This window comes from Nelumbo nucifera, chromosome 1 (genome assembly GCF_055504915.1).
Source record: "Nelumbo nucifera cultivar China Antique chromosome 1, China Antique-T2T, whole genome shotgun sequence".
NCBI classification, from domain to species: Eukaryota; Viridiplantae; Streptophyta; class Magnoliopsida; order Proteales; family Nelumbonaceae; genus Nelumbo; species Nelumbo nucifera.
Genome location: NC_142649.1, coordinates 17871505 through 17891100, shown reverse-complemented (window position 1 = coordinate 17891100; position 19596 = coordinate 17871505). Strand labels below are relative to the sequence as shown.

The window sequence follows — 19596 nt, the reverse complement described above, 5'->3', positions numbered from 1 at the left end:
TTAGACCTATTAGTCTGGTGACTAGCTTGTACAAAATCATTGCTAAGGTGCTGTCTCTCAGGATAAAGAAGGTGCTCCCCTCTATTATTGCACCCAACCAAAGTGCTTTTGTGGAGGGAAGACAGATCACCGATCAGATCCTCATTGCAAATGAGAGCTTGGAGAGCTTTAGAAAGTCAAAGAAGAAGGGAGTGGTCTGCAAATTGGATCTGGAGAAGGCTTTCGACTTGGTTGATTGGTCATTCTTGATGGAGGTGTTGAGGAGTTTTGGTTTTGGTGACAGGTGGTGCAAGTGGATCTGGGGCTGTGTTAGGACTTGCCATTATTCTATCCTGGTGAACGAGACTGTGGTTGACTTCTTTCCGGCGTTGAGAGGTCTAAGACAAGGAGATCCTCTTTCCCCTTTTCTTTTCACCCTTATTGTTGATGTGTTTGGGCGTTTGATCCATATAGCAGACTCGAGGAATTTGATAAGAGGGTGGAGAGTAGGAAGGGAGGAGGTTCCCTTAACTCTTCTACAGTTTGCAGATGATACTATCCTTTTTTGTGGAGGAGGGAACCTCAGTTGGATCCGGAATCTAAAGTTGACAATACAACTTTTTGAGCAGATATTTAACCTCAAGGTAAACTTCGACAAGAGTTGTGTGGCGGGAGTGAATGTGAACAAAAGAGACCTAAGGGAATCTGCAGATGAGCTAGGTTGTGCTATTATGGACTGGCCCCTGACTTACTTGGGCCTCCCTTTAGGAGATAATCCTAAGAGTGTTAGCTTTTGGGCTCCGGTTGTGGAGATGTTTGAGAAGAGGCTAGCGGCCTGGAAGAGGAGTTATCTTTCTTTAGGTGGAAGAGTCTCTCTCATTAGATCTACCCTAGCTAACCTTCCTGTTTACTTTCTGTCAGTGTTTAAGATCCCCTCAAAGGTTTCAAATCTTTTGGAAAAATTAATAAGGAACTTTCTCTGGGAGCCTAGAGAGGAGAAGAGAGATCATAGGGTGAGTTGGGAGGTGGTCTCTAGGTGTAAAGCAATAGGAGGTCTAGGGATTGGTAATTTCAAGAAAAGGAACATGGCTCTTTTGGGGAAGTGGTTGTGGAGGTTCTCTTTGGAAAGGGATAAATTGTGGACTAAGATTGTGGCTAGCATTCATGGGCTGGAAGACAATGGCTGGGATCCTGGAATCTTGGCAAGGGCTTCAGCTGCTTCTCCTTGGAAATCCATCCACGATCTGCTTCCAGTTTTCTCCCCTTGGATCAGGTATGGTCTAAACTCTGGTAACCGAATAATTTTCTAGGAACATCTTTGGGTCGGGGATTCTCCTCTGAAAGACAAGTTTCCTTCCTTGTATGCTCTTTCAGACTTGAAAAATGAACCCATTTCTTCTTTCTTAGTCCCTTAAGCTTCCACTTTGGGTTTTGGTTGGAACCTTGGCCTGCGTAGGGAAATTAGGGATACGGACTTGGATAGCCTGGTAGCTCTGCTAGCCTCCCTTGAGGGTGTCTTCCTATACCCTGCTAAGGAAGACACCAGATTTTGGACCCTTTCTAGCTCTGGTACCTTTTCTTGTGCTTCTTTCTTTGAAACTTTAACTCAGCCTCCTACCCCCCTGGGGTTGTCCTTTCCAGTTAAGGAAATTTGGAGCGGACCTATTCCTCCTCGGGTGGGGTTTTTTTTGTTGGGAAATTTTCCTGGAAAGAATCAACACTTTAGACTTACTCCAAAGAAAGAGACCCAACTATTGTCTACTTCCTAATATATGTGCTCTTTGTAAAGCTGATGGGGAATCTGGCTACCACCTCATGGTCTCTTGTAAGGTTGCTAAATCTGTTTGGGAGTGGGTTTTCTCCCGTTTTGGGTGTTCTTGGTATCCTCCGGAGACTGCCCAATGTTTGTTTTCCCCATCTTTTTTCAGTTGGCCTAAGAAGCGAGGGAAGACTATGTGGAGGTGTATTAGGGCAGCGGTTTGCTGGTCTTTGTGGGAAGAAAGAAACTCACGCATATTTTTTGACAAGGAAAAAACTTTGGAAGATTTGTTAGATCGAATCCTTATAAGAGCGGTCCACTGGCTAAAATCTTTGGAGTTGTTTTCAGATTGTCCTATGGATGACTTGCTAAGAAACTGGAAAGAGATTGCTCTCACTGCAAGATGCAAGAGGACTCTTTGTCCGTTTTGGTCCCCTCCCCCCTTGGGGCTTTTTAAAGCTGAATTTTGATGGTAGCAGTGTAAGGAATCCAGGGCCCTCTGGGATTGGAAGAGTCTTCAGGAATGAGGAAGGGATTGTTACTGATTTATTCTCTGGCCCTATTGGAGAAGGTGACTCTCTTAGGGCTGAGATCCTTGCAGCGCTTGAAGGAATTCGAAGAGCAAAAGATCTAAATATCAGCCGTTTGATTCTGGAAGGTGACTCGAAGGTGGTGATTAATTGGTTGAAGACAGAGGACAGTGGTTTGTGGAACTTTAACAATGAGAAAAAACAGTTCTTATGGCTGGGTAGGGACATAGAGATTCAGTACAGCTGGGTGAAGAGGAGTGCCAACTCATTTGCGGATGGGTTGGCCAAGCAAGGAGTGAATAGGGAGGCTGTTTTCTGGGCTAGTTTTTAATTTTCTTTGCTTTCCCTGAGTTTTCTGTTTTTGGGGAGCTAAGTTATTTTATCTCCCTTTGTATTCCTTTCCCTCTATTCTCTTAATTTAATGAAATTGATGTTATTGATAAAAAAAAAATTGGTATTTGTTTTGTGTTATTTAATTGACGAGCCATTTTAAATTAGTATTGTATTATATGAGTTTTGAATTAATATTTATTTTATGTTATTTGAATAAATGATAAATCAGAGGTATATTTTCCTGTTCTATTGAACACTTCAATATGGGTACTGCTTCTGTTTAATAGAATTTTAGCATAGGTTAAAAGAAAGTAGGTGTGTTATTTGTGGATATGTTCAACTATGTGTACTAAAATCTCTTTCTTTACACAGGAGCTCCCTGAAGGCAGTTGGTATTGCCCGAACTGCACATGTTGGATTTGTGGTTATGTGGTCAATGCGCAAGAGGCTTCTGATTCCTTCCTCGTGCTAAAATGTTCACAATGCGAGCACAAATGTAACTTTTACCCCTTTTGTTATTATAACTATTATATGTGATGCATTAATTTTGAATTTTGGCTGGAGACTTGAAATGTTCCATGAGTACTGCACTTTGAACTTAATAAATGTGGTGTTCATGGACTGCACTTTGAACTGGTATAAAGTAAATAATCAAGGAGAATTTGGTTAGAACATAATTATCATTCCATTGAAGATCATTTTTGGGTCATACTGATCACAATGTGCCCCCTAAACTTTTTCAATATATGGAGACCTGAATTTGGCTGAATAAGCCAATGGACCAGGTAATTATGGACCAAATTTGGATAGACCCATCAAACCAACTGGGTTGACCACTGACATTGATTTGAATTTGGTCCTTTTCCGTTCTATTTGAAATGAATTGTCTTCTAATCTCAATCACTGAAAATGATTCCTAATAAATGAATAATCAGTTTTCTTGTGGATGTAAAATTTTGTAGATTTGGTTGTAGAGTATGTTTAAATGTTTGAGTCAATGCATTGTCTTTTTATGAGAGGCTTTTTTGGTGGAGTATTATCTCACCAATCCCTTGCATTTTTTTTTTCAATAAAACATTTTCTACTTTAGAAAAAAGAGATATGATGTGCCTAATGGTATGACTTTAAATTCATAAGTAAAACTGCCCAGGATCATTTAGACATCTATGGTTACTCATTTTTTTTTTTTTTTTTTTGATTGAGCTATGGCTACTCAAACTTGTAATTTTTTTTTTCAACAGATCATGAAGCATGTATACATGAAAAGGGTATGCATAAGGGAATGGTTTTTGAAACATGGTTTTGTGGAGGGGATTGTCAAGAGGTATGTGTTTATTATTATTATTGTTGTTGTTGTTGTTGTTGTTGTTGTTGTTGTTGTTATTATTATTATTATTATTATTATTTGTTCAGATTTGGTTAAACAAGTGAGCACCTAGTTTACCTAGAGAAGATATTCATGATATATTCTGACATTTGTAATGCTAAACTTGAATATTACCAGAAACATGGTGTGTATTTTTTAGTTAAGACAACAATTTATTTATGTTAATGTTAAACTGGTACAGTAACGTCCTGGGAAAGTCAATCTAGCTATTGCTAATAAAAAAATCAATCTTGTTATTGGAACTTCGAAGTTATTATGTAGTTCTAGTTTGGATGCAAAGTTGGGGTCATTTTCTTAGGCTTGGATCAGACTGAATGTTTGGACAGTTTGGACTGGGTACTGGCAGCCAAAGCTGTATTCTGGATGCCCACTTCTTAGGAATGTTGACATGGTCAATTGTCAAAGTTACCCCAAGTACATATGCTAGTGGGTGTTATAAAGTACATCTGCACCATTTTTCCAGGAGGGATGATAAATCTTCTGGGACTGAACTCAACCTTTTTAGCTTTAGTCCCAAAGAAAATGTGAGCAAGTCAACCGAGAGACTTTAGACCCATTAGTTTGGTTAATAGCTTGTATAAGATAATTGCTAAGGTTCTGTCTAGAAGAATTAGAGAGATGCTTCCAGATCTAATTTCACATAACCAAGAAGCTTTTGTGGGAAATAGACTGATTGTGGATCAAATTTTAATTGCCAATGAGTGTGTGGAGGATCTGAAGAGAACAAGGAAGAAAGGGATTGTGTGCAAGTTGGACTTAGAGAAGGCTTATGACATGGTTGATTGGTCTTTTTTGATGCAAATGTTGGATTGTTTTGGTTTCGGGAAGAAATTGTGCAAATGGATACTGGGTTGTATTGAGACTTGTCATTATTCTATCATGGTGAGTGGAACTGTAGTGGATCACTTTCCAAATATTAGGGGAATTAGATAGGGGAACCCTCTCTCTCTCTCTATCTCCCCTTTCCTTTTCACCTTGATTGCCAATGAGTGTGTGGAGGATCTGAAGAGAACAAGGAAGAAAGGGATTGTGTGCAAGTTGGACTTAGAAAAGGCTTATGACATGGTTGATTGGTCTTTTTTGATGCAAATGTTGGATTGTTTTGGTTTCGGGAAGAAATTGTGCAAATGGATACTGGGTTGTATTGAGACTTGTCATTATTCTATCATGGTGAGTGGAACTGTAGTGGATCACTTTCCAAATATTAAGGGAATTAGATAGGGGAACCCTCTCTCTCTCTCTCTCTCTATCTCCCCTTTCCTTTTCACCTTGATTGCAGAAGTGTTGGGGAGGTTAGTTGAGAGAGCAAATTCGAGAAGTCTTGTGAGGGGGTGGAGGGTTAGAAAAGATAGTATACCTATTACCCACTTACAGTTTGCTGATGATACTATCTTGTTTTGTGAGGGGGAGGATGTGAGATGGACCAGAAATTTGAAGTTGGTGGTTCAAGTATTTGAACAGATGTCAAATATGAAGGTGAATTTTGATAAGAGCTGTGTGGTGGGGGTTAATATGAAAGAGAGAGCTATAAGGGAAAGGGCTGAAGCTTTAGGGTGTGTGGTAGCTCAATGGCCTATGCATTATTTGGGGATGCTTCTAGGGGATAACCCGAAGAAAGAGCTTTTGGAGCCTTGTAATTGATAGATTTTAGAAGAAGTTAGCCTCTTGGAAGAAGAATTACTTATCTCTGGGTGGCAGAATCAATTGATTAAGTTTACATTGGCAAGTCTGCTTGTGTATTACTTGTCAGTTTTTAGAATCACAGCAAAGATTTGTAGAATATTGGAAAAGTTGATGAGGGACTTCTTGTGGGAACCAGGGGAGGAAAAGGAGGATAGGGTAAATTGGGAATTGGTCTCTAAAAGTAGGGCTGATGGAGGGTTAGAATTAGGCAATGTTCAAAAGAAAAATGAAGCTTTGTTAGGTAAATGGTTGTGGAGGTTGGAAGGTGAATTTTGAGTATTCATGGTCAGGCAAAGGATGGCTGGGATACATGGTCTTTGGCAAGGTCAATTGGAGCATCTCCTTGGAAATCCATACATGCCATTCTACCTTCTTTTTTGCAACACATCAGGTATGACCTCTATTCTGGGAATCGGGTAAAATTTTGGGGGCACATTTGGGTGTGTGAATTACCTTTGAAAGACTAATTTCCTTACCTATTCTCACTCTCCCGGTACAAAGGCAAGGTTGTGTCTAGTTTTTTGGTTCCTTCCGAGTTTAACTTTGGGTTTGATTGGGATCTGTGGTTTAGGAGAGGCTTAAGGGATTCAGAAGCTGAAAATGTAATGAATTTGATTCAAATCTTAAGTGGGGTGGTGTTGGATCCCTCTGAGAGGGATAAGAGACTGTGGACTCTAGCTCCCTCTGGGATATTCACTTGTGCTTCCTTTTTTAAGTCCCTCTTGCATTCTACCAGTAATCTTGCACAAAATTTCCCAGTAAAGGAAGTTTGGGGTGAGCTGATTCCTCCAAGGATTGGAGATTTCTGTTGGGAAGCCTTCTTAGAAAGATGTAACACTTGTGACTTACTCCAAAGGAAAAGGCCTTATTGGTGCTTGTTTCCGAGTTGGTGCATTCTCTGTAAGGCTAATGGTGAAAGCTCTTACCACTTATTAATTTCTTGCCCGTCAAACATCCAAAGTTTGTTTAGCTCCTCCTTCCTTGGATGGCCAAAGATAAGGGGAAGGATTATGTGAAGATGTGTGAGGGCTGCTACTTGCTAGAATCTATGGGAGGAAAGGAAAGATGTAAAGAAGGTGTTATTGAGGTTATAACAGTTAGGGTGGTGTAGTGGCTAAAATCTGTGCAGCTGTTTGATGATGTTTTTACAGGTATGTTACTGACCAATTGGGTGGAAGTGGCCAACTCTGCTCCAGCTCGGTTTTCTGCTTCTCCTATGTGGTCACCACCTAGCAATGGTTTTATAAAGCTATTTTTTGATGGGAGTAGTGAAGGTAACCCAGGCCCTTCAGGTGTAGGAGGTGTGTTCAGAGATGAGGATGGGAAGGTGATGGCAATGTATTCAGGCTTCATTGGGGTTGGGGACTCTCTTAAAGCCGAGATCTATGCTGTACTGGAAGGTATTAGAGCAAGGAACTGAAAATACAGAAGTTAATTATTGAAAGGGACTCAAAGTTGGTGTTAAGTTGGTTACGGAAGGGAAGTGGGCTTTGGAAGTTTGCTAATGAAAGAAGGGAAATCAAATGGCTAACTAGGGGGATGGACATACAATTTCAGTAGGTAAAAAGAACAGATGCTTTGGCAAAGCAGGGGGTGGGAAGGGATCAATTGTACTGGGCTGTATTGTGAGTTCTTATGTTGCTCTCTTGGAGATAATGTACAGTATATGTTGTTTTATGCTTATTTTGGTGTAAAGATAATCTGGAACCATTTACTTTTTATTTCTTTTTTTTTTCATTTTTTTTATACGAGTGAGTCAGGCAACTAAATTGTATAGTTGAACCACTCAACCTGTGACAGTGGCCAAATTGGTTTTTCCGGTCCGAGGCTGACACACTGGTTTACAAACCCTATTGGCTAAGTCATCAGTAGCTTGATAATTTTCTGATTTTCTCTAAAAGTACACTATCTCCATGGTGGCATTAGTGAGTAAGCCAGTGAAAATCATTAATTGATGGTTGGATGGGGGCTTCGAAGTCTTCTTGCTTATACTGATTTTGACAACAAAAATCGCTTCTCAAATATACACTTTAATCACTTTAAATCAAGTAAACACTAACAAACTTTATGGTGTTCTTCTTATCTACCTTCACAATACTTGTTAAGGTTGTCAATCAGCTAGAAAAGATCACATGATACTTTCTTTGGGAACCAAGAGATTCAAAAAAGCATCATTTAGTGAAGTGGGAGATGGTTTCTAGAATCCGAGATCAAGGGGGTTTAGGCATTGGAAATATAAAACTAAGAAACATAGCATTGTTGGTAAAATAGCTATGGGGGCTACCTTCGGGGCAGGATATTTTGTGGTACAAGGTGATAGTTAGCTTCTATGGATTGGTAGCAAATGGATGGGATGCTAGTCTTGACCCCAGGGCGACACTCTCCTTGGAAAGCTATTTCTGGTATTTTATCTTGGGAGGATGTTTGGCTTGGGGACACCTCTCTTAAGGATAGAATCTTGAATATTTACTCCCTTTCTTTAAACATGTTCGAAGTCATTTCCTCTATCTATGCTAACGAGAACTCTTGGGACTTGGGGCTGAGAAGAGGACTGAGGGAAACCAAAATGGGGCTGCTGGCAATTTTTTCTCTATTAAAGACAATGTTTTTGGATCATTACCTCCCCCAGGTGTGGTGGGCCTTTTTGACCCGAGCTTCTTTAGACCGCCGAAGAAGAGGGGAAGAATAATGAGAACTACATGAGCAACCATTTTTTGGTCAGTTCGGGAAGAGAAACAACAGAATTTTTCAAGGGCAACAAAAATCAAAAGAGGAAGTTATTGAATGCATCACCATCAAGGTTGCACATTGGTTGAAAACACTTGAATTATTCAAGGATTTTTCAGTTGTTGATATAATTAGAGGCTGGAGTGCAGTTGCTGGCTCTTCACCCTCAAAACCTGCTATGCAAGAAAGTTGGACACCTTCAAAATAACAAAGGATTAAACTGAATTTTGATGGAAGCTTCAAGGAAATCCGGGTCCATTTGGTATTGGGGGTGTGTTAAGAGATGGAGAAGGAACAATTTTGTCTCCTTTTTCAGGACCAATAGGGGTAGGTGATTCACGAAGAGCTGAAGCATTGGCCCTATGCCAAGGTTTGAGATTGGCTAAAGAGATGGGTCTACAGCAAATTGAGGTGGAGGGCGACTCCAAGTTGTTAATAGGTTGGATGCAAAGAAACAGCTTGGGAATCTGGACCCTTAGACAGGTTGTAAGAGAAATCAGGTGCCTAGCAAGAGTGGTTGAGGTACTTCTTAAGTGGATTAGAAGATTAGCAAATGGACTGGCTGATACTCTAGCAATGCAAGGAGTTACTGGGGAGGAATTGTTTAGGGCTTCGATGTAATTCTGAGATACTTTGAGGGATCAGCACCCTATCTCCGGGTGTTAATATTTGTACTTATTACTAATTGAATGAAAGTTACCATTTCCAATCAAAAAAGAAAAAGGGTAAACTTGTCCTGTAGATCTTGAATGGTCTCGTCTTGTGCGATGGGTGCAGGTCTTGAACTCTTTTATACCTATAGATAGTTTTTGAACAGTTGGAATTCTATCATTTTTTATTGATGCAAAGTGTATGGAGGGATTGAAAGGTATACATGTATAGAAGCTTCTGTAAATGAGTCAAGGGCGCTTCACCCTCTTCTTCGTATTTTTTAATGACATTTCATCTTTTACTTGCTTATCAGGAAAAAAAATTCTGGAGAGGATTTAGGGTCTGGGACTAAAGACAATCTGTTTAATGATTGCATTGATTTGGAAGACAATGGGAAATGGAGATTTGTACATGATCTTGGCTCCTGGTGTCCATCTCTTTTCTTCATTGTTAATCACTCAAATTATCTTCTTTCACCCTACAAAGTCCACAACTAGATATTGTAGTGCTAAGGCCCCATAGCTGTTGTATACCAGTGTTTTATCAAATCTGTATTAGAGAAGGAGATTAATGGAAGCTGGCCTTCAAAACATAAGTTGGAAAGTCTTAGAGCGTGGAAAGTTTAAATTATTTGAGAAAATAAGAAACCCTAGGTCAAAATTAACTTTATGTGCAAAAACATTAGGACTAATAACTGTATATCAATAATGAAGCCTTCAAAGGGACCGTCGAGAGGATTACAGGGCCTCGTACGGTCTCCGCATTCAAGAAGAAAGGTGTTCTTAGCATCAGCTAATTCATTCTTGCCAGCGATAATCTTGTCTCCAAATGCCCTACCTGGTATTGGGAATCTGGGGAGCCGAGCAAACGCAAGTCCTACTTACCCCCTGATAAGTAGTATTTAATCACTAGAAATGTGCCTTGTTTACAAAGTGCAGCATCTGTGGAAGAAGAATATGAAGCTGCAGGAGGGGAAGTTCTTCTTGATAATGAAGATAATGATGGTTGACTAGCAACTCATGGGAAACCAAAGGAAACCAAGTGTGATGAGGAGGAAAATTTACCTTCCATGGAGACCTTAGAGATCAGCAAGAACAAAACTATTCACTCAATCCCCTCATATTTTGGTGGTAAAGAGGAAGAAGATATTCCAGATATGGAAGAGTATGAAGATCCTGATAACCTTATTGAGACAGATGCTGCAACACTTCAATCTACATATCTTGTGGCTCATGAACCTGATGATGACAATATTCTCCAGACTCGAACATATAATGTTAGCGTCACATATGGTAAGTATTATCAAACTCCACGTGTTTGGCTTACTGGATATGATGAGTCAAGGATTCTCTTAGAACCAGAGCTTGTACTTAAAGATGTTAGTCAAGACCAAGCCCACAAAACAGTGACCGTTGAGGACCATCCTCATTTTCCAGGGAAGCATGCATCTGTACATCCATGTAGGCATGGTGCTGTGATGAAAAAGATCATTGATGTTCTAATGTCACGAGGAGATGAACCATAAGTTGACAAGTACTTGTTCTTGTTCTTGAAATTTGTAGCCTCTGTAATTCCTACTATTGAACATGATTATACAATGGACTTTGACATGGGTAGCTCCAGCAATTGATTTGAGATGGAAGATTTGATGGTAGAGCTGTAGAGGAAGTGCTTATGCAGCTGCATCTTGTGTGACCCTTCCAAATTAACCCCACACTCAAAAAAACGTTCTTGCACATATGATCTCTACACGATGATATATATAATATAACTGAAGTCCTTGTGGCATTGGTGATGATACAAACTCATTTAAAGCTGTTCAAAAAAATAACTATAGATCAATATCATCCTTCATGATCAAACAATAAGAGCTTATTTTGGTTTCTCTCTTCCACCCATTTTATATATTAGTAGTTAGTACAAACTACAGTGTTTGATATTTACAAAACGTGAGAGCTTTTTGTACAAAGATCCTTATTTTTTATACAGAAACCTATTGATATATAAACTGTATTTCTTTAGCAGTACTTGAGAGTTTCATCATTTGGTATGTACTCTGTTTTCTTTCTTTTTTTATTTATTATGTTGTATCTTGGTAAAATGTGGTCATATTTAATTGTACTGTCCTGTCTTGTCCTTTTTATATGATTTTTAAACTTTTTTGTTACATTTTAGAAAATTCTGAAGTTCTTATTGTCGAGCAGATATGTTAATAACTCTGTATAATGTTTTTCCTCTGTTTTATGATCATGTCGTCTCTTAAAATTGAAGGTCATGTGGTACTATACAATGTATACTTTGTTAAGTTATTCTATTATTTACTTGTTACTCTGTTTTGAAAAAAAGAAAAAAAATTTGAACTATAATTAATTTTTATTGTGAGCTGTAATTTCTTTTTGGGTGAAATTCAACTTATTTCTTTCAATTTACTTTGAAATTTTTGTTTGCATATGGTGTTAATTGCTAAGTGACATAAAATCTATTTTAGCAGTTAGAAATTTAGATTGATAATTAGATGCTATTTTTCTAATCACTTGCCGCTTTGATTTGGAAAATGAAAAAAAAAGGAAAGAAAAGAAAGAAACCCAACTAATTATATTTGTTATTGGATAAACCTAAATCATAGATTCATGCAAGATTCTTTGTTTGTGAACAATGCTATATAGTTGGATTATCAAGAAGATATTTAAATTTGTTGAAGGATAACTGTACCATGTATTACATATAATCTCTCTCTCTCTCTCTCTCTCTGTATATATATATATATATGTGTGTGTGTGTGCTCAATAAAAATCCTGTCATTAAATTTCAGTAGTAGGGGAAAAAACAGAAATGGTGACTCAAAGGTTGTAATAATCTGGTTACAGAACCCAGAGTTTGGTGCTTCAGGAATGAAATTAAAAAGTTTAAGGTTCTGACAAAAAACATGGACCTAAGAATACAATGGGTGGGGAGATCAGCAAATGCCATGGCGGACTGTCTAGCCAAGCAAGGGGCAGCTAGGGAATTTTTGTATTGGGCACAACTTTAACTTTTGCTTTTGCTTTCTTCTTTAGTGGAGAGATCACAGCTCGCGCCTCTCCAAGGGCTGCTTGTATGTGCTAATATTTCCAAATTAATAAAAGGTTCTATTTATTTATTAAAAAACAGAAATGGTACAATATCACTACAATTAACAGAAAGCTAAGGCCCCGTTTGGTATCAATTCTGAAAATTCTCATTCTTAGAATCCTTTCAGAAAAGGATGGATTCTAAGAATTTTCATCCAGAGAATTGGTAGGTATGTTTGGCACAATCATCTGATTTTTGTTTATTAGAAACAAAATCACGTTTGGCATCACCAGATTTCTTGGAATCAATTCTCTAGCTGGCCGATATATAAAAACTTGTTAAATAAAGGACAATGTGAACTGAATGATTTAACACATGGCCAATCTAATTGATCCACCATTTGATGGTTTGTTCAGATCCATCACATATTTCATCCTTGTGACAGAAAATGGGGGATGTCATGTAGGGAAAAACTCTAGTTGACATGATTAAAAAACCTTTTTCCTAAATGATTTAAATCCTTTTCTCACATACATACATGCATGAAGAAAACAATGTAAGATAAAAGTTTCCAATGGAGTAAATAAACTGATCTTGGTTTAACATTAGTGGTAGAAACCATCCTGTACAGAGAAAGAAAAGCATAATTTTGATCATTAAAAAAGTTCAGCATTAATTCATGAAATTCTTTATGTAAATGCTGATGACTTACATGCATCAGGTTGGTGATGATGCTATCTGAAATTGGATTCCAACAGTTTCAAGAAGCATTATTCAAGTATAGGCGTAACAACTGAACTCCTGATTTCAATAATCCATCACTGTTATGATTTCAAAACTTCCCACTTAATTTACCAAACTGATTAAACAAAACAGTTGGAAAATGGAAAAATTTAGAAGAAAACAAAATAAATCCAAAAAGAAACTCGGGGTTCTTCTCTTTCCCCCCATCATGGAAAGTCTTTGGGTGCCGCTTTTCCTCCAAAGCCATTGTTGGTGAAAATCAGCTAAAGAGACTGACGAATTTCCAGCAGCAACAGCAGCAAAAGACCACAACCAAAATCCTAGACCCGAGTCCACAACAATCCCTGAAAGAGACCTCAATAACAAACTGAAAACAAAGTACTTTTTTTTTTTTTTGATAAATGAAAACGAAGTCCTTTTGTTTATCAGTGTTATTGGTCGACTTAGTAAGCAAGTTTGCCGGTACAGAAGAAGAAGTAGTAGTAGCAGCAGCTGAACCTCTTGCTTGATTGAAAAATGGATGCAAGTTCAACTGTTGGGTTCCGGCTACTCGGCGGATTGACAGTTTAGATCTCGTCAGAGATGCGTGGGAATACATATTACATAATATGATTCGCCTGAAACACACGGATGGAGCAAGCAAGAAGGATCGTAGAGAGAGAGAGAGAGAGGATAAAACTAGAGTAAAAAAGAAAGAGCGTCAGTGAAGACAGAAAGAGACACTGGATGATGGGAGGAGATTAGAAATTAGAACCAGAAAAAGGTAGTTGCAGAGGACTTTGGACCGTTGTAGAGATGTTGAGGAATAACCGAACAAAGGGGAAGAAGAACTCTGCTAAATCATTTGCTGATCTTAGGAGCTACCTCAACGAGTGGTTCATGGGAGTAGCCAAGGCTCTACCTTTTTATATGAGAAATATGAGGTTCCAGGGCCTTCCACAGTTGAAGAAATCCATCCCATGACAACCTGATCACACCTTCAGCATGTATCCCAGTTCATCTAGGAAAATAAACCAGTGGCTTCATGGCTTTGTAAGAGAAAAAGAAATTTAGTAAAGAAAGTTCTAATACAAGCATCACTCCTAGAGAAATGATAATTTAATTCTTACCAGGTACTTGGATAAAGAATCAATATTATATTCATAAAAAAAAAAGCAGAAAAAGAATCAATATTACTATTTTTCCATTTGCCAAAACCATTTATAGGGAGGTTATTATCACCAATGTAGAGCCACTTCAGAATTGAAATCATAGAGACTGATTGTCAATCAATGAGTTTGATGATGGATGGCTAAGAGTTTCTCCAGCTTTTAAATCTGCTGGTCAGCTTTCTAGAGTGAAGACAGGTGATTGTAGAGTCACCTTTTATTATCTGTTGGTGAGATTTCTAGAGGGAAGCTCTTATCACCAATGTAGAGTCACTTCAGGATTTACTTGAAATCATAGGGAACTGATTATCAATCACTGAGTTTGATGATGGATGGCTAAGAGTTTCTACAGCCTTTATATCTCTTGGTGAGCATTCTAGAGTGAAGACTGGTAATTGGGCGAATAAAGATAAAGAATAGAACATGTAAGCAGCTCACTGTCCAAAGAATGAGCAAGTGATTACAGATTAGGAAGAAAGAGAATAACTCTCTCTGTTAGAACATAAAAGACATGAGAGTTATTCATCAAATTAGCTTTTATCAATTTCAATTGCAAGGACTCTTTATAGACTTGACATATATAACCCATATGGAAAATGATCAGAACTGGCTCATAATTGAATTAGATCTGAGGTAAACACATATATAACCCATATGGAGTCTGAATCTGTCTGATGCAAGTCCAATATTTCAATGACAATAAGGTGGATTTGGATTAAAACTTTTTAATTTTTCTTGATTTCAACGACAATAAGGTGGATTTGGATTAAAACTTCTTAATTTTTCTTGATTTCAATGACAATAAGGTGGATTTGGATTAAATCTGAATGTCTGATCCATGCCCAATATTTCAGATTTCAGATCTCAGATCAGATGAAGATTTGAAGTTTCAATTATTGGGTTGGATTTGGATGTCGCTGGATCCGACCTGAATATGACCTGATCACAGCCCTTTATATAACAAAAGTAGGTCAGGGTGGGTTGGGTCAGGTTAAGTTCAACCCTAGTCCAAACTCAGGTTCTAAACCACCAACCCTAACTCAACCCAGCCTTTATCAACCCTAGCCCTAGCCCAACCTAAAATCCATCAACCCTAAGTTACATTCTGATTGGGTTTGGCTCAGCCTAGCCTTTCTCCCATCCTGTTAAAATATCATAAAATCTCCAAATCCCTCGACCCAGCCTAGCCTAGCCTTTTATGACCATATTTTTGTATTGTATTTGCTTGTTTGATGTTTTCATTGGTTCTTATAGTACAAAAGTGAAAAAAATGGAATGTTTCAAATGATTGGAGTCTGCTATAAATTATGATTGATCTCTTGCAACTACTAGTATTCTGAAAAGGGTAATTGACTTACTTTTAAGAACTTGATTCACTGTTGGATGCAGGTTTATTCTGGTCTTCGTTCCCGTGTTGGTGCGCCAAACCGTATTGAGGATGGCTTTTCTTGGACTCTTCTGCGATGTATTCATGGTGATCCAAAAGTCCTTTCTGCACAAAAGTTTGCACTGATGGCTGAATGCAACTCAAAGTTAGCTGTGGCTCTTACTATTATGGAGGAATGCTTTCTTTCGATGGTGGATCCAAGAACTGGCATAGACATGATCCCTCATGTATTATACAATTGGGGGTGGGTCCTTTTCTCCTTGTTTCAGTTATGCATTTATTACAATTTCCTTTTTTCTACTTTGATGTTAGATGAGTTTGCTAGTTCATTTTTGTTTTCTAGTTTTTTGTATATTCTAATTGTTTGTTATTTGCTTCTTGACAAACTTCAACAAGAATTTAGCACTACTTTCACTTCATCATATTATTCCAGTCAAAATTATTGTGGTCTAATATAACATATACATTTATATGCACTGGTTGGAATTAATTTTTTACGCTTTATTTTTATTAAATCTTTATTCTAATCGTTTTTATTAACTTAAATAAATTTATTTTTTTATTTATAATTTTTATGAATTTTATAAATATAATGATTTTTTTTTGAGAGGTAAGTAAATTGATTTGCACTATAGATCAAGGGAAGAACCCCCAGAATTACAAAAAAGGCCCTTTAAGAAGAAGGGACACACAATATAGACCATTCACAACATATACAAAAATGCTCAAATAGAACAAATCAACCACCAATTATTTGTTCCATTGGGAACTGAACTGCTGAGAAGTTTCTAAACTCCTTGAGGGATTGACAATGCTGAACCTTTGAAGATATGACTATTACCCCTCCCCTCCCCCTCGTTTCAAGCCAACCAAACCATAAAATTTATTAATGTTCAGTTTAAACAACATTTAAATAAATTTGATTGAAATCAAGAAGAACAAATTTTAAAAGTAAAAAACTTTGTATTATTTTGTATTACTTATTTTCTTAAATATATTAGTTTTATTATTGTTCAATAGTTTTGTGTTAATTTTATATTAATTTTAAATTAATTTTGTATGGAACTATGGATATTATTTTTATTACTAATGTTAAGAAACTTTACCCTTTTTATTAATTGTAACAAAATGTAGTTTTATTAATTTCAAAAGTTCTATTAATATTTTTTTATCAAAAATAACAATTAGTACATTTTTTTATTTTATTGAAGTAATTTCTTAAATTAACTTCACTATGTTTACTTGGCTGAAAGTTTAATAGTTGAGCTATTATGATGTAAATTCAACAAGAAAAAAGAGAAAGAAGAACAAAACAGAAGAAAGGAGAAGAAGAGAAAAGAGCGAAGAGAGAATGAGAGAAGGGGTGTAGTTAGTTGTGGTCTTACCACCCCATTACTTTTGTATATATGTTTGCAAATAAAAGTCAGTGCCGCCTATATAAGAAAGAAAAAACAATAAGAATAAACAAATAAGGGAAGCACAAGTCTACAGAATTGTATCTCTACACTCCCCCTCAAGGGGAATAGACAATTTTTTTTTTTATCCAAAAGTTGAGAACAAGGTTCAAAGTATCGATACGATACGCATTTTGGCCGTATCGTATCGGTAGTTAGAAATGGCCGATACACACTTTTTTTTTAGTTTTTTTTTTCAAAGTTTGGTTTTTTGGGAAGCTTATAAGATGTTTTTATTTTTAAAAAAAGTTGGGGGTCCGAAACACCTGGAAACAGGCGTTTCGGACCGTATCTTTTTCAAAAGTTACGATACGATACGCCCATCGTATCGATACTTTGAACCTTGGTTGAGAATAGATATTGGTCATTCCCAACTCGTGTAAATCTGTCTCTAACTTGATTTTGGTAACTACTTTGGTGAAGAGATCAGCAAGCTGCATATTAGAGACAACATAAGGAAGACACAGTTCTTGAGAAGCAACTCTATAAAATGTCGGTATATGTTTTGCTTTATCATGTTGTATTGGATTATGGGGCCTGGTTATCGCAATACAACATCAAGGGCCTTTTAGATTTGATGCCCAACACCTTAAGTAAGAATCTCATCCATAACACTTTCGCCACATCATTAGGCATGGACTTGCACTCTGCCTTAGCATTAGAATGGGCAACAACATTTTGTTTCTTACTCCATGAAATACGATTCCCTCCAGCAAAGGCACAATATAAGGTAGATCTCCTATCATCAACACACTTGACCCAATCGGCATTTGTGTGCACCTCTATTTTCATATGACAATTATTTTTTAAGAGTATGCCATGGCTTGGACATCTCTTCAAGTAGATAAGGATCCTTTCAACTACAAGTAGATGGGTTGTTTTAGGAGAATGCATGTACAAACTAGCAACACTGACAACATAAGAAATGTTGGACCGTGTCAAACAAAGATAAAGAAGTTTCCCAACCAACCGTTGAAACATAGTTTTGTCTTCAAGAGGCTCACTACCTTCTACACTTATGATTCTACTTAATAGGTGTGTTGGCAAGTTTAACTCCTAATTTTCCAATTTCTTCTAATAGATCAAGGACATATTTCCGTTTGGAGATAAAAAAATGCCATGTTTAGAGTCACTTCAATTCTCAAGAAATATTGCAGATTACCCAAGTCTTTCATTTCGAACTCCTTATTAAGTAGAAGCTTAAGAGAATCATTTTTTGTTATTGATCAAAAAAAAAAAAAAAGAATCAATTTCAAAAGTGTCATTGCCTATCACCATAATATCGTCAATATACACAACAGTCAAGGAAGGGCCTGCTTTCTTGATAAAAAGGGTGTGATCAGACTAGGCCTGTACATAGCCAAACTTCTCCAAGGCAAGTCTAAATCTTTCAAACCATGACTTTGGAGATTGCTTCAAACCAATGATTTAAAAGGTGTGCCTAGGTGCTCAAGCGAGGCACATAGGTATGCACCTAGTGTCCTTGCGCTTTAGCCTAGTCATGCACTTTTTTATTGTGCTTTTTGTTCTTTTTGAACCTAGTGGCTAGGTCTAAGGGGTGGAACCCCGGCCAAGCCCCTTAAGGCAAGCCCAAACAAGTCCATGTTAGGGACTTATTCTTAACCCCTACACGAAAAATGATTTTATATTTTTAAATGCCTTTTAAGAAGATATTTTATAAGGATGAATGAATGAACAACATTTGCTCACTTTGCACACCAAAGCTTTGAGGACCTCCTTTTTTCTAATGTTGTTCATTCATTCATCCTAATAAAATATTTTATTAAAAAACAATTAAATTTATAAAATCATTTTTTGTGTACAAATTAAGAATTAAGACTTAAAACGGACTTGTTTGGGCTTGCCTCGAGGGGCTTGGTACAAAGGTGGTTCGTAGAAATAGGAATGCAAGATGTTTTACATCACATTAGCTATTTTAAGTAATGCAATTAAGGAAAAAAAGAGATTGAGGGTTTTACATGCTTGTATATGTTTTATATGCTTGATTTTATTTTTATATTTTCATTTGAATACACTTTACATGTTATGTTTATGTATTTTAATTTCAGATAATAGGTGAAAAAAACATTTATTTTAAAATTTAAGTTCATATTTTTTTATTAATATTATGTTTAATATTTGCTTTTTTGCACCTTGTGCCTCAAGCACAAATTGCCCCATGATTTTTTTTTTTGCCTTGCGTTTTTATAACATTGCTTTAGACCATACAAAGGCTTCTTTAGTCGACAAACTTTTTTTCCTACATCTGTATCATAAAACCTAGGGGTAATTCTGTATATACCTCGTCTCGTACATCACCATTAAGGAAGGCATTTTTAACATCCATCCTCTGATGGTGTTCATCTTGGTGATTGGTGCAACCGTGCAAAGGTTCCTTAATATATCAATATCATAAGTTTGTGTGTATCCCTTTGCAACAAGTTGGGCCTTGTATCTTTCAACTAAGTCATTTGTATTGTATTTTACTGTAAATACCCATCTACACCCAACAGGTTTCTTCCCTTCCGACTGATCCACCAACTTAACATCATCACCATCCATTTCTCATCCCAACTATATGGGGTCGACTACATGAATCCTATTTCGCCGATCTTGTTTCTCATGTCCTTTTTGGTCTTCCCGAGCTCTTCTAGGCCCTCCAATGTGTAACAAATCACTTCTTCTAACTAGTGCAGTTAGTGGTCTTCTATGCACATGCCCAAACCATCTTAGTTTGCTCTCTCATTTTATCACCTATTGGAG

The 19596-nt window shown here is 37.2% G+C and overlaps 1 protein-coding gene across 8 annotated transcripts in view; it reads left to right on the top strand.

Annotated features, from left to right (window-relative positions):
- LOC104612164 (uncharacterized) overlaps positions 1-19596 on the top strand; it is a 75302-nt gene that overhangs the window by 21652 nt on the left and 34054 nt on the right. For all 8 annotated transcript variants that reach the window (XM_088894919.1, XM_088894915.1, XM_088894914.1 and 5 more), the window contains 3 exons: positions 2974-3097; positions 3843-3925; positions 15382-15623. In XM_088894919.1, the coding sequence (XP_088751045.1) occupies positions 2974-3097; positions 3843-3925; positions 15382-15623 (449 nt within the window). The remainder of the gene's footprint in view (positions 1-2973; positions 3098-3842; positions 3926-15381; positions 15624-19596) is intronic.